This window comes from Neofelis nebulosa, chromosome 2 (assembly GCF_028018385.1).
Source record: "Neofelis nebulosa isolate mNeoNeb1 chromosome 2, mNeoNeb1.pri, whole genome shotgun sequence".
Lineage (NCBI taxonomy): Eukaryota > Metazoa > Chordata > Mammalia > Carnivora > Felidae > Neofelis > Neofelis nebulosa.
In genome coordinates this window covers 4,332,693-4,347,675 of record NC_080783.1, presented here as the reverse complement: position 1 = coordinate 4,347,675, position 14,983 = coordinate 4,332,693, and the positions used below count along the sequence as shown (strand labels likewise).

Here is a 14,983-nt window from a genome sequence, read left to right as displayed (position 1 = left end):
CTCCCTTGTGCTTTAATGTTTATAAGGAGACCAACTGTCCTCAGAAGGGTGGGCGTGCACTTAAACCCTGGTTATTGTCCCCGGGCTGCACCTGCCCCTGGGTCCTCGCCCAGTCCGGGCATCGCCATTACTGGCTTTCTTTTCCTTTCTTAGCAGAGATTTAAAAAACATGGCGCAAGAGCACTGCCGGGCTGGCTCTTCCTCTCCACCCCTCTCCTGCCGCATCCCGCCCCCCCCCCCCCCCCCCCCCCCCCCCCCCCCCCGGCCCCGTCATTCCGGCCTCCCTGTGGGGCTCCCCCAGCCTCCCCGCCCTCCCTCCCTCCGCTCCTCCCGGTAAATGCTCTGACCATCCAACTCCATCCTGGCACCTGCTTCTCACAGGCCCCAAGTGAAAGCCGGGATGCGGAAAATCACTTGGCATTCGCTGCAGTGATTAGTTTGTTTGGGTATTTGTTTTTTTACCTCTTTGGTCTGTTTCGATCTTTGTACTTCCCTAGATCATCTTCTCTGTTCAGTATTTTCTAATTTATTACCTTAGTCACTCAGGATACTATTTAATAGTTTTGTTTTTTTTTTTTAAAGCTTATTGGTATTTGTGGTTATCTGTGTTTCTTTTCTTCTTTTAGCCCCACTCGAGCTTGGTACATGATTAGCATTTTCAAAGCCTCAGCCACAGTATCTATCAATGTTTTTATCCCGGCATTAAATATGGGGCACTGAACTACATCCTGCTCACAACCGCACAAGTTTGGAAGTGGATTTTACCCACGTGGGCCTCAGATGACAGCTGCCTGCAGCCTTGTGAGACCCTGAGCAGGAGACTTAGCTAAGCCCAGACTCCTGACCCACAGAAACTGAGCTGACGAGTGTGTGTTTAAGCTGCTAGGTTGTGGTCATATTGTTACGCGGCAACAGATAACTAATACGCACCCATTCAGCTCTGATTCAGTCATCCCCACGGAGATCTGCCCCCAAAAGCTAGCTAGCTCAGTGCAAACCCATTCTCTTGACCACAAATACTGACGGAGGGCAGGGCAGACCTCACGCAGGAATGGCAGTTTGTGAGCAATTCAGAGCTTATTCCCAGGCCCGGAACGCTCCGCGTATTCCAAGGGAGATGTGTACACGGACACGTGACTGCTCTGTCCAGATCCCCCGGGCACACTCCCGTACAGTGCGGGCCGTTCCATTCTCTTCAGTCACAGGTTACCTATTTTTCTTTCCTCTCTTCCCACAAAAACTCTCTAAGACACAAGTCCCAAGAAAGCCACATGCGCATCCTGCCTGTAAGAGAACTTACCATACCCAGGAATATCATCTCCTCCTGCCTCAGTTTTTCGGTTTTCTTATATTGATGGAAACCTCGCCAGACCTAAAAAGAAATAAATGGTTATTTGTCTAATACATTAAAACAAAAACAAAAACCCTGTCCTACCCTTTCTCCCGTTTCAAATGATACAATGACTATGCAGTCAAGGCCGTGCGTGTGTGTGTGTTCATGGAATATTTTTTCTTCTGTGATCACAGGCAAAAAATTTAAAGAAAGAACAAATGGCCTATTCGCTGCCTGAGCACCCAACTGTGGACCCAGAGCCACCCTACTGAACAAGGGGGGCGGGGCGCCGTCCTGTTCACCCACGGGCTGGACAGGATCCACACTTGCCCAACACCCTGGAAGCAAATCTGCCAACCACACAGCCCACCTGCTGGCCCAGACATCCTCCCGGCTGCCAGAACGGCCGTCATCCACAAGACGAGCGACAACAGGTGCTGGCGAGGGTGAGGGGAAAAGGAACCTCCCGCACTGCCGGTGGGCGTGCGAACCGGGGCAGCCACTGGGGACACGGTATGGGGGTTCCTCAAAAAATTAAAAATAGAACTACCCTACACCTCAGCAATCCCACGTCTGGGTACATATCTGAGGGAAATGAAGTTATGGACTTGAAGAGAGATGTACACGTTATTTCAACGTATGTTCATCGCAGCATTATTTACGATTGATATGATGATGGAAACCACCTGTCAGTGGATGGGTGAATGGATAAAAAAGGTGGTATATACTATATACACACAACGGAATATTATCCAGCTAAAAAAAAAAAAAAGAAGAAGGAAATCTGAGCATTTTCAGATGCTGGAGCCTGCTTCGGATTCTGTGTCTCCCCCTCTCTCTGCCCCACCCCTGCTCTCGCTCTGTCTCTCTCTCTCTCAAGATAAATAAACATATAAAAAATTAAAAAAAGAAATCCTGATATTTGTGTCAACATGCATGAATTTTGAGGGCAGCATGCTAAGCGAAAGAAGGCCACATAGAGAAGGACAACTACTATTAAGATCTCACTTGCATGTGGAATCTAAAAACACTGACCCTGTAGAAATAGATGTCTAGTAGTTTGGGTATCTGAGTAGGTTTGGGATCGCTAGGGGCTGGGAGTTGAAGAAAATGGGGGAAAGTGGCCAGAAGGCACCAACTTCCAGTTGTCAGATGAATGAGTTCGCCTCATTCAACAACACTGTGCTGTGTTCTTGAAAGCTGCTTAAAAGAGTTGATCTGAAGGGTGCTCACTATCGAAAACTGGTAATTATGTGAGGTGATGGACGTTTTAATTACCCTTACAGTGATAATCACTTTGCCATATATACGTATATCACATCACGACATCATACATCTTAAACGTACACAATGTTTTATGTCAAATGCTTCGCAATAAAGCCGGGGGAGGGAGAGGAGAAATGGCTTCTAATTCTCATTAGTGAGAGTCCCCTACCCAGGTTTCTTGAAAAGAAACTTCCAGATTGCAGGAGCGTGGGGCTAGATCTAAGGGTGGCACTTCATAGTTTTAAAAGAAAAATTTCCACCACAGTGGGGGGAGATATAACACGGTCACGTCCAAGATTGATACGACTCAAGCTCTGAACTCAGATGCTTGTCTAGAACTTCATCACAGGAACATAAAGAACACGGTCTGTTAGCAGTCCCCCTGCACCCTTCTGCCCGCCCCCATCAAGAACCCAGAGGGAGGGGGTCCTGACCCTCCCGCTGGGGTCTGTGTCCTCATGCTCTCTTTCTCTCTTATCTGGTTCCAATTTGCCTCATGTTTCCATCTCCTGAATTTCCCGTAAGCAGCCTTGGCCTCCATTTGGAAAAAGGTGTGGAGCAGACCCCCGGTGCTCATCCAACAAAGCGGGGGGACCTCAGGCCCGCTTCAGAAAGGAACACTGGGGTGCCCGGGTGGCTCAGTCGGTTAAGCGTCTGACTCTTGATTTCAGCTCAGGTCACGGTCTCACGGTTCATGGGATTGAGTCCTGCATCGGGCTCTGTGCTCACAGCACAGAGCCTGCTTGGGATTCTCTCCCTCTCTCTCTGCCCCTCCCCTGCTCTCCCTCTCTCTCTCTCTCACAACAAATAAATAAACATTTAAAGGAACGAGGATGTCCCGGTCACCGGCCAGAGGGGTTGACCTTTGCTCCCCTTCTGTGATTACGTCTGTGTGTGAACGCGCTTTTATTTTTTATTTTTTTAAATGTATCATTTTTTTTAACGTTTATTTATTTTTGAGACAGAGAGAGACAGAGCATGAACGGGGGAAGGGCAGAGAGAGAGGGACACAGAATCGGAAGCAGGCTCCAGGCTCTGAGCCATCAGCCCAGAGCCCGACGCGGGGCTCGAACTCACAGACTGCGAGATCGTGACCTGAGCTGAAGTCGGACGCTCAACCGACCGAGCCACCCAGGCGCCCCTGAACACGCTTTTAAAAATTCACTAGGGATTGACATCCTCACTGAATGTTTCACAACACTCTTTCCAACGATTATCAATGATCTTTGAAAATATTTGAATAAAATGCCCTGCATGTTACACCTATTTATAATACAATTAAAAACAAAATAAAACAACACGTGACCAAGCTTACTTAAGGGTTGTCCCCAGGGTAAGATAATAAATCTTTCCAGCATTTAAAATCCAGTTCTCTTGAAGGCAGAATTTTGGAATTTTGGGTTCCAGAGCTCACCCTGACCCTGGTGTGCATTTCTAGCTGTGTCAAGGCACCTGCCCCCGCTCCGCCAGCACCCTGCCCGCACCTTCTGAATCTGCAGCGCTGCGGCCTCCAGATCCGCTACTTTCTTGCTAAGGAACTTGGCTTGTTTCGCTCTGTATTCTTGAAGAAAGATCTGCTTCATGAACATGGCTCTTAGACGACCCTGCCGCGCCCTCTCAGCAATCTGGATTAGTTTCACGGCCTCTTCTAGGGGGATACTCTTCGCAGAGTATTTCTGCAAAAACATTCAAGGTAAATCAGTGTTTAGACATGTTCACTACATCAGTTGATCCTGGGAGCCTCACAAGCTGACTTCGAACACAACTTTGCTGAAAGTTCGATAAAGAGTCTGAGAGTTGTCTCGTTCCATCATCTTACTCTTTAATTATGTGGATTTTGATAACATGCCACGCTGGTGCTCTGGTCCCATATTTAAGGATCCCGTAAGCTTTCCTCTACCATTCCGAACAAAATCCTAACGAGTCCCACAATATTTTAGGTTGGCAGAAAATTATACCAGGAATGCCAATAAAATGGATTCAATAAAACTCAAAATCGCTATCAGTGTTTGATTAACTTAATAGTGGAAACATATAAATTAAAAACACATCTTTAATACGAGACCTTGAAACGTAAAATACACAGGCAGTAAAATGCTGGCTTCAAAATCAATTACGGGATGTTGTAGTGAATACGAGTAAGGCTAAAATCATTTCAGGAGTATTCAATTTATGTATGAAATGTCTTCTAGTACCTACGTGTTTGCATTTCAGAACATCCAAATGGGACGGGAAGATTATGTCTGGAGAAAAATCAGAGCTCTTGCAGGAAAATGCTGCCTTTGGAGACGTCAGGTGGGGGTTGTGGAGGCACCGCCGGGTGAGGGGCTGAGCCATTTCCTGAGGAGGGTCCAGGGCAAGGCTGCTGGGGCGTCCAGAGCCCCGTGTCAGCTCTGAGTGGATGCAGGGGTGAGGCTCTCTGCTGTCCTTGGGGCGGAGGGAGAAGCTGGGCACGTGGCCTGGCTTGGGTGGAGCCTCATGCAGGGACAGAAGCAGAAGGGAGAGGCCTTTTGAATCTGAGAAACACCCAGTCGTGGGCTGAGCCCTTGCTCAGGTCTCAGAGGGCAGCGTGGCCACCTTATCAGGACACGGTGCCAGACGCTGAGGTCCCAAGTGTGGGCTCCAATTCATCCCCGGGGCCACTGTTTCCCGCGATGGCCTCTTCTCTGCGTAATGACCGTGTGTGTCGGGGGCCGCGGTGCCCAGGAAGGAGCAAGGGGTGGGGAGGGGCATTCACTGAGACCCCGGAGAGGCCAGATGCTTTTCTTAGATATCCTCAGCAAGTTCACAAAGCAACCTCCAAGACGGGTATTGCTGTGACCGCTCAAGAGTTAAGAAGACGGAGCTCGATAGAAGAAAAATAATTCACACGAGCCCCCGCGGTTAGTACGGGTGGAGCCAATTTGAGCCACGACTGGCCATCTTCCTGACCAAGCCCCCACTGTGCCTCAGCCTTGGCTCCCCTTGAGGAAGCTCTTCCACATACCAATCCCTCCAAGTTTTGTTTTCAGTGACACCTCATCATCTCAGATGTGCAGGGAGCACACGTTTTCAATAACGCACTTGGCACGCCAGAGTAGAACGGAGGCCATTTTGGTACCGAATTGGATGAGGCCGGTTCAATCACTGGAGCAGAGAGCAGGTGTCCTGCAAACATGAGCTATCATTGTACTTATTTCCTTCAGACATCATCACTCTGAAAATCGTTGCAGCCCTTACTGAATACTTCTGAGGGTTGGCGTGGTCTATGCAGGACGACAAAGATTTCTGAACATTTATGGAGGGCCCGAGACTAAATACGAAGCATGAGAAATGGAGGACCGGATGGTGACATCTGTCTCCCAGAATTCTTCTTGGGATCTATATTGCATGTACGTATATCTTTAGGAAAGAGGCAGCTTAAGGTGCAAATGGGGTCTCGTGAGGCACCGAAGGCCAAGGGAAAGTCACACAGGTGTCGCGTGCTGCTGCCCGGAGCCCGGTGTTTCTCGGACGTTCAGCCCATCTTCAGATGGGGCTGGGACAGAGATGGCCGGGACTACGTAGCAGATCCAGTGGGGCTGGCTGCTGGGAAAGAAAGTTCCCTGCTGTCGACCCCGCACAAGTGAAGAGGGACAGCAGAGAGGGTAAGCAGGACAAGGAGCAGAGAGGGATCTTTAGGGCTCTACTGTAGCATCTGTGATGTCACCTCCCTTCTTGTGTCCCCTGTAAAAAGCCCTCAGTGAAGTCTGCACTGCTGGTCAGTGCTCTGTGCCCGGGGATTCCTCTGGGGGGCGCCAGATGGTGCTGAGGGCTTCCCTCTGAATGACGCATGGGCTGAAGGCAGGGACAGGTGCAAGGACGGCTCGATGGCCCCCACTCTAAAAGGCCCTGGGACCGGCCTCCGGGAGTGTGCAGTGCAGAGGAAGGGCCGGGCATCTAAGGGCGAGGTGGAGGAAGGAGGGACAGCCTCGAGTTAGCGGGGTCAGGACAGGTGCCGGAGGGTTGCTGCATCAGGCTGGGCTCTGCTGAACGAGCACCGTTTCGACAGGCCGAGGTGTAGGGGAAAGAGAGAGCCCTCCCTGCAGCTTGAAGCACGGACATGAATGCCAGAGAGCACAGAGACGCCTCAGATGGTGCGTGTTGCCCACCTGCTTTTCCAGGCAGGCAGACAGGCCGCATCCTTCTCTCTCCCTGCTGCCATTCTGGTTGTGCTCGGAATTTTCCACGGTGCCGTGACCCAACACCCAATGGGGCCTATCTGCGGGAAGCCCGCACGTGCTGGTTTCCCCTCGCGTAGTTACGGAGAGTGCCCCTTTCACCTGAATTGTCCCAGTTTGGACACACAACTGCCGCCTCCCTGCTTGGGCCGTGACCAGCCAGGGGCACGAGGCACTGATTCGGGAGGCAGCGAGGGTCACCGAAATGTGTGACTGGCCAGAAGGCAGATATGGCAGTGCCACGTGGAAAAGTCTGAAATGAAAAGACTTCCCAGTAGGTTATCTTAGCAATTATTTCCCGTGAAACACTCAGCTTCTGACTTTAGGTTAGGTGAACCTGAGTTGAAGAATTACAGAGTCAATGATCTGCCTAATCTCAGAGACACTGACATCGCCAACAAAGCATTATGTTCTGATCTCTGTTTCTAAGTTCTTGAAAATAATGGTTATGAATCGTCAAAGACACATCCTGAAGGTAAGCAACTTCTTACATACTGAACAGCATGGGGGACGGGTGCTGCTTTCCTCGCCCTGGAGACAATCTGTCTCTCGCACAGTCAGGAGCCACGGGGAAAGGAGGTTTTATAGATTATGGAATGATGGTGGTTAAAATGGTTTACAAACCTTTTCAGCCATATCTAATCCAATGTCAGCTAATATCTGAGCCAGGATTTTCTCTCTTCCTTTGATTACTTCCAACTTCTCCTTCAAAAAATACTTGGGGATGGGAATATCTAATTGTTGCTAGAGAAGAGAAAAAATAAGCAAAAGGGCACATTTGTCACAACTTAAGGACACAGTTCAAACCCATCTAAAACATACAGTAAGGACCGTATATCAAAGAGATGCATTTTACCTCCCATCCTTATTCAAGAGGTGATGACACCAGTGGCATAAAAACAATTCATTACCGCTAAGGAAACACAAATAAAGTCATAAGGAAAAGTCATCGCCGTGGCCCTTATTTTAATCGTTATGTAAAACGTAAGAACTCACATCAATTAATTCACAATTAACTCATGATAACTTCATGAATTTCTTTAAGGAAATAGAGTATCATCTCAGCCTACCTCAAACAATAATGCAAATTAAGATAGCAAAGTATTGCGACCGAGAGATCTTTGAAATAAACCTAATGATTTATCATCAGCATCGTTAACTATTTGCCTGTAAATGATCACAGGTTTTTTTCCCCTAATACTTTGGTTGGACTTTTCCCTAAACGACCCCAAATTACAAAAGTTATTGGCAAAGTTCATTTGCTTTATTAGGAAACTTGTTTTTTATGCAATAAATATAAACTTCTGTTTTTCACTCGTGCATATTACCAACTAGTTCAGTTGCTGGAGGTCACGCGAATATTTACGAGCCCAAGTTCAACCATCAGAAGGGTAGAAGTGCTATCTGGGGGTGCGGGGTGGCCCTTGGCCACCCCCCCCATGAGGAACACTGTGCTAGACACTCTTTCAGACCCTCCTGGCTGCCCCCTGGTAGACCAGTCGGCTGGGCAAAGCTAAGGGTTCGGTCCTCGGGGTCAGTTCCCCTTTTCCCTATTCTGGCATGACTCTCCACACCCTCTCCCCTACCCGGGGAATTCTGAACAGGCCTTCCCTTAAAGAAGCATTGTAACAGAAAGGGGTGTCCTTTTTTAGGACTTGGTGAGATTGTACCAATACCAGACGGCAACTGCTTTTGAAAACCAAACTTTTCTTAGACGGATGGAATTTTGGGGTGAACTGAAAGTGGGTTTCCAGGATGCAGTGAGTGACTGTGGCCTGGGGGATGGAGCAAAGTCAGAAGAGAGTGATTACTTTTTTTATTTAATGTGGAGATTGTATTTATTAGTAGGTGTGTTAAAGCGTTGTGCTTTTCCAACTGTGACGACAACGTGTTATTGACACGGCTCTGCGTGGTCCAAGAACGAAGAGTCTGAGGGTGAGGAAACGGAGCAGCGGAGGACAAAAGAGGAGGGAAGCCGAAGACAGTTGCTTGGGTTTGCGGCTAGACCTCCATCCGCAAAACACTTTATATCCAACCCAGATGCTTTGGGGTTTCCCATTCTCTAAGGGACCTCTCTCGTGTTCTCTGGAGAGCGGCTTTCTCCATTCTTCTGAGCATCTGATGAACTCGCGAATTTGGGGCAGCACAGCTCTGACTCGAAGACAGAAACCAGTCTCTCGGTCTCAGTTTCAGAATCTCTCGGGGAAGGATCGCCTGGGGCAGCCACCAGCACCCATCCCTGGTCTGATCAGCTGTGGCCGGGCTGTGGGTCACACTGCACACAGATAGCTGGGTGCTGGCCCGATGGAATAGCGGAGCCGTGTGCCATGTGGGTGGCGGCCACAGGGGCCCAGACTCAGGGGCGCTGGTTGGTCAGGCTTCCACTGGGAACTGCAGGGCTGAGCCCCACAGGACTTCCCAGAGCTGGTACGTGTGTGTGTCCCTGGCCTGGCAGCGCTCCCGGGGTCCGTGCCGCTGCTGGTCCCGCCTGGACCCCAGTGTCGTCACGTGGCTCAGTGTGCCCACCCCAGAAGTGCTGGACCACACAGTTGATAGTCTCCTACCGGGAAGGCTTCCTGGACAATGTCACTCGTTCATCGCCCCTTTTAGTGCTCATGAACTTTGAAAAGATGAACCAGCTCAACCAGAGGGGTGACGACTGAAGCAGGAAGAAAAGCAGGGGAAAATCTGAAGGAGCCCGCCACACAGATTTCATAGATGTCTTACTCTTCAACTTTGAGCAGGTTATTTAATATTCTCGGGATTAAATTAATACATTTAATACTACTTCACTAATTCGATTTAGGGATATGATTTAATGGCTGTTGATTTCACGCTTATCCTCAGGGGTTCTTGATCTTTTCACACGGGTGGAGTAAAGTACACCTGACCGAAAAAATCCAGGGCTTTAAGCCATGCTCTTGTAAGTGAACGCGACAAACATGAAAGTTTCGGAGTGACCTTCAACACTTTCCATCATTTTAGTTACCCTTTATAGTCCTTTCTAACAAAGTGCAGTAACAATGCTAGAAAAACCTATTCCAGAAAGAAACATAACCTTTATAGAATCTCGCATGTTTTCAAAAGGAAGGAGCATTACACACCAGGTGGAAAATTGAACACTGTCTCCTTTTAATTTTATTTTAGGGAAATGTTCCTTTTGAAACGAAGACTGAGCTCACAGGACCGTGACACTGCAAGGAGCTGGCCACTGGCCTCTGGCTGACTCGGCCAGACAGAGCGTCAGAAGAGACTCTGGGCGTCTGGCAGTGGGGGTCGGGAGGGCGGTGGCGGGGAGACAGAAGGTCCTCAGCTCCAGGGCATCAGAGAGAGAGAGAGGAGGCCCTTCTTTCTTGTCTGAGCCTCAGAGGCCTATCGCCATAAATCCCCAAGTCACCAAAGACCCAAAGGAGAGGAGGAGACACATCCACCTGGTAATAAGGAAGCAGCAGCCAATCAGCCCGAAGAAAATGGGGTAAACAAAGGCCAGAAGGAGATCTCCCTGGGCAAGAAAAGTAGGAGCACTGCTACTGGAAATTGGGAGGGTTTGTGCCACAGGATATTTGTGAAAGGGTTGGCCTCCTCCATCCAACAGACCTGGGCAGACACCATGGTGACCAAGTAAGACCACAACATTGGACCCAAGGACTGTGAAAAGATTTGTCTGTGCCCACAACTACAGGAACCCAATCCTTGTCCATGGCAGTATGGCCCAACCGAAGGGCAAAGCTTCACCTTTTCATACAACAACCAGTAAATGTGCCTAGGAAGCCTAGAGCATTGGTTACGGACCTACGTATCCAATTTAAAACAAGACGCTGATAAGAAAAGAGGCTGAGTACTTACAGGAGCCAACTTTAGGTCCTGTAGGATATCATCGAAATAATGAAACTCGGTTAATTCCAATTCAACCATCTCATTCTTTAGTTCCAGGACGCGACCCATCACCCCGTCCAGTATTTTTCGGATCAGCAGTCGCTTCTGTGGGTGGACAATCTGGTCGTAGACATTCTCCAGGTTTCTAAAGATCTGCACATATTTTATGTAGAAGGTGGCTAACATTTGGAAGATGAAACCTTGATTTCTTCGTGATTCCATCATAGTCTCAGACTCTTTATCAAGCAGAGAATTGAGGGCTTCTTGGGTCTGATGCCATATCTTATTATACATCCTGAGGGAAGACAGAGAATAAGCAAAAATTCCTTCATAAGCCACACAAAATGGGCATCTGATATAACAAACAGTAACGTGGCATCGAATGAGAGCTAAGAACACGGCATGTAATTACGAGGCCCTTTAGACCATTTGTGTCTCATTTTGAGGTGCATGTGATTTTTGGATGTGACCACGCTGTTATCATCAAATACGTAGATTAAAAGACTTTTCACCTAAATGATATAAAGCGATTCCTCAGTAGGCCCATAAAACCTGCATCATTATACTCATTTAAAAGACGAAGAAGTTGATAACGAGAATATTCAACCGATCTGTCCAGATACCCAGCTGGTGGGGTATAAACTGGAACAATGACATTGGAAAGTCATTCCACACTATCTTATAAAGTTGAACGTGAGCAGATGCTATGAATGAACAATTATACCCCAGAGACACTCTTGTAAATCATCATCAAGAATGGACAACTAGCACTCAGAAGGACCAGGCCTTGCGCTCTCTCTTCCCAGGGCTCTGCCGGAAGGTGGGCTTTCCCTCGCCGCCCCCCTGCTGGCGTTCCCTAGCTTGCCTCTTCCCTCTTGTCTCATCTGTTGTCCCTCCTTCTGGGTTTTTGTGATATCTCCTGTCAAATGCTCGTATGTTCCCTTGGCCCTCATGCGTGTATGGCCTTTGAAGTCCTCTATTGCCATTTTGGAGGCGATTCAGGAAGAGCGGGAGATCGAAATGCTCATTCGGTCCACCTTGTTTACCTGGGAGTCCCCCATCGACCTTCCCAAGGTCATTTCCAGGCACGCCCTCTGGGTCTTCTGCTCTGGCCCCACTCTCTGCTCCTCCTTGCATCAGCCCTGTCCTCTGAGAACCGTAAACATCAGGTGCCGTAAGTGACCACGGGCCGTGACCTGTGTTATGTGTGATGTTGCAGGGGACGCTCCCTGAGCAGGGCTCCTGTGCCTCTCTGTGCGGAGGGAGGGGGAGGTGGCCTGCTCCTGACAGGGAGGTGGGTGTCTGAGCCCAGTGCGCGTGAGTCTGAGCTCCGGACCACAATTCAACATGGTACCACCACCTCTACCTTGACCAAAAACAGAACCACCACCGCCAGAAAGTACACTCCTAACTCTTGCCAAGGGGGTGGGTGACAAACTGGACCTCCCCCTTTTAACGTCCGTTCACTTGATGACAAATGAGACTGAGTATCTCCTCGCACTCTGGTCGTTGGAGGTTGTTTATCCATTTGCTTTGCTTCGTTTTTTTTTTTTAATTTTTTTAATGTTTATTTATTTTTGAGACAGAGAGAGACAGAGCATGAACAGGGGAATGTCAGAGAGAGAGGAAGACACAGAATCGGAAGCAGGCTCCAGGCTCCGAGCTGTCAGCACAGAGCGCGAAGCGGGGCTCGAACCCACGAGCCGTGAGATCATGACCTGAGCCGAAGTCGGAGGCTCAACTGACTGAGACACCCAGGTCCCTGCTTTGCTTGTTTTTACGTCGGATTGTTTTTCTACTAATTTCTGGGGGTTCTTTATACATTCTGAGTGTCTATGCCTTCCTCAGCTTGCCTCCCAGCCGAGAAGCTGGTGTCTCACCATGCATGGCCCAGCGAGGGCACTGCCGGGAAGGGCGATCCCACCCGGATTCACGGGGGTCCAGCCATAGCCCTGCAGGCCGGTTTGCAGCCAGGCCCCATGGGGGCAGCAGTCCCAGGGCACAGAGCCCGTCCCTGTGCCAGGGCCCAGCCACTGCTGTGCGCTCCCACTCTGCTCCTGGTGCGGACGTTTTCACCTTGCATTAAAAAATTCCACTTCTTGGATTTTTCAAGTTAAAATATTTTCATTTTATTTTAAAATGTGATATTACACTATTAAGCATAATAAATACGTGTCCGTATGTTATCGGTTCGTATAAACTTAACAACTGAAAACATTTTTAAAAATAAACATTTAAAAAAATAAAACATTAAAAAAATTAAACATTTTTTCCTTTTTATTTTCTTATTTTTTAAAAGGGAGAATATGGGGAAGTGGTCACTTTTAAAGTTTATTTATGAGACAGAGAGAGAGAGAGAAAGAGAGCGAGAGCGTGTGCACAAGTGGGGGAGGGGCAGAGAGAGAGAGGGAGATACAGAATCCAAAATAGACTCCAGGCTCCCAGCTGTGAGCACAGAGCCCGATGTGGGGCTCGAACCCACAGACCACAAGATCATGACCTGATCTGAAGTCAGATGCTCAACCGACTGAGCCACCCGGGTGCCCCAAAACATTTTTTAATCAATTTTTAAAAATGTTTTGTTTAGGGGCGCCTGGATGGCGCAGTCGGTTAAGCGTCCGACTTCAGCCAGGTCACGATCTCGCGGTCCGTGAGTTCGAGCCCCGCGTCAGGCTCCGGGCTGATGGCTCGGAGCCTGGAGCCTGTTTCCGATTCTGCGTCTCCCTCTCTCTCTGCCCCTCCCCTGTTCATGCTCTGTCTCTCTCTGTCCCAAAAATAAATTAAAAAACGTTGAAAAAAAATTAAAAAAAAATGTTTTGTTTATTTTTAAAAGCAAGAGAGACAGAGCATGAGCCCGGGAGGGACAGCGAGAGAGCAGGAGACACAGAATCCGAAGCAGGCTCCAGGCTCCGAGCTGTGAGCACAGAGCCCGACGCAGGGCTCGAACTCACGAACCCGAGATCATGACCTGAGCCGAAGTTGGAGGCTCAACCGCCACCCGGGCACCCCATTAATCCATTATGTGTTTGTTCCTGGGACAGAGATGAGAGACGTTCATCTTCCTGGCCACAAGTCAAAGCTTTCCTTGGTGCCAAGTCTTTCAGGTTCAGATGATGGCGATGACAATGACGATGGTGATGATGAGGGTAACAGCTCACCAGGACGTCACGTCGGTCACCGTCCTCAGTGCTCCTGTAAACCCGACAACCCCATGGGGCAGGTGCTATCGTCGCTGCGGTTTGCAGACGGGCGGACGGAGACACGGCAAAGTTGCCCAAAGCAGAGCGATCTGCACGCAGGGCCCTCGCCCAGGCAGGCTGGCCCCAGCGCCCATACTCTGAGCGCTTTGTGGCTCCCTGGTCTTCGGGGTGAAAGCAGACGAGGGTGACGCCTCGCAGGGCATAGCTCTGATGGGCGCCACGAGAAAACAGATTCACGGTTGAAAACACACGGCCCCACCCCAGCACTCCAGCGAGGTTCATACTGAAGGCTGCCTCGGGGGAGCCGGGGTGGGGGTGGGGGGGCTGTGCAGGGTGTCGGGGGGCCGAGCACGTTCTCAGTTCGCCAGAGCCCAGACTCGGACACTCTGAGGGGGGACGGCAGACCCCGGCGTCCCCTGACCTGATGGGTGACGCCGGCTGCAGAGAAAGTGTCCACATAAAACAGAAAACCGCGTGGTTTGTTTCGTGGCCTACACCTGTCAGGACGATACAGAAGACAATTACAGGCTAATTTTGTTTAGAACCTGGATCTAAAATCCCAGTTAGCAAACAGGATGTAGCCAGCGCCAGATCAAAAGAGTGGTTCCCTCTGACCAGGGAGGGGTCATCCCGGGAATCTGCGAGAATTTCACATAAAGAGAAGCCGAGCTAAATACAGCAACAGAACACTACCGACCGAAGACTGTTTCCACAGATGCCAAGAAAATGCTCAATAAATTTAATTTACGGCATACACCTGATGCAGAATACTGTCCACATACCCAGAGAACAGATGCTGTCAGCCCCTCAAGACGCTGAACACCAGAGACCAAAAGTATTTTCAGGAGACACACTAGAAATCTGGAAGGCAGGAGTCAAAAAGGACAAAGCGGAACGAAAAGGGATTAATTAATACAAAAGATTTAAGAAACTGCTTGTAAATGACACAGCTGCAAACTGCAAGGAGGTCGGTAACAAATATAAGAAGTCAACTGGTACAGCAAAGCTTTTTGGCGAAAGCCACAAAAACTAAACGCGGAGAAAAGCAGGAAAAACGAGACCTCGCTCCCAGTACTGATGAAACAACTAAAAATGAATATGGTGGGAGC

The 14,983-nt window shown here is 49.2% G+C and overlaps 1 protein-coding gene across 2 annotated transcripts in view; it reads right to left on the bottom strand.

Moving 5' to 3' along the window:
• IQCA1 (IQ motif containing with AAA domain 1) overlaps positions 1-14,983 on the bottom strand; it is a 153,308-nt gene that overhangs the window by 133,333 nt on the left and 4,992 nt on the right. For both annotated transcript variants that reach the window (XM_058700248.1, XM_058700256.1), the window contains exons 2-5: positions 10,645-10,969; positions 7,423-7,542; positions 4,084-4,275; positions 1,301-1,372 (exon numbers count right to left, since the gene is read on the bottom strand). In XM_058700248.1, coding sequence (XP_058556231.1) covers positions 1,301-1,372; positions 4,084-4,275; positions 7,423-7,542; positions 10,645-10,969 — 709 coding nt within the window. The remainder of the gene's footprint in view (positions 1-1,300; positions 1,373-4,083; positions 4,276-7,422; positions 7,543-10,644; positions 10,970-14,983) is intronic.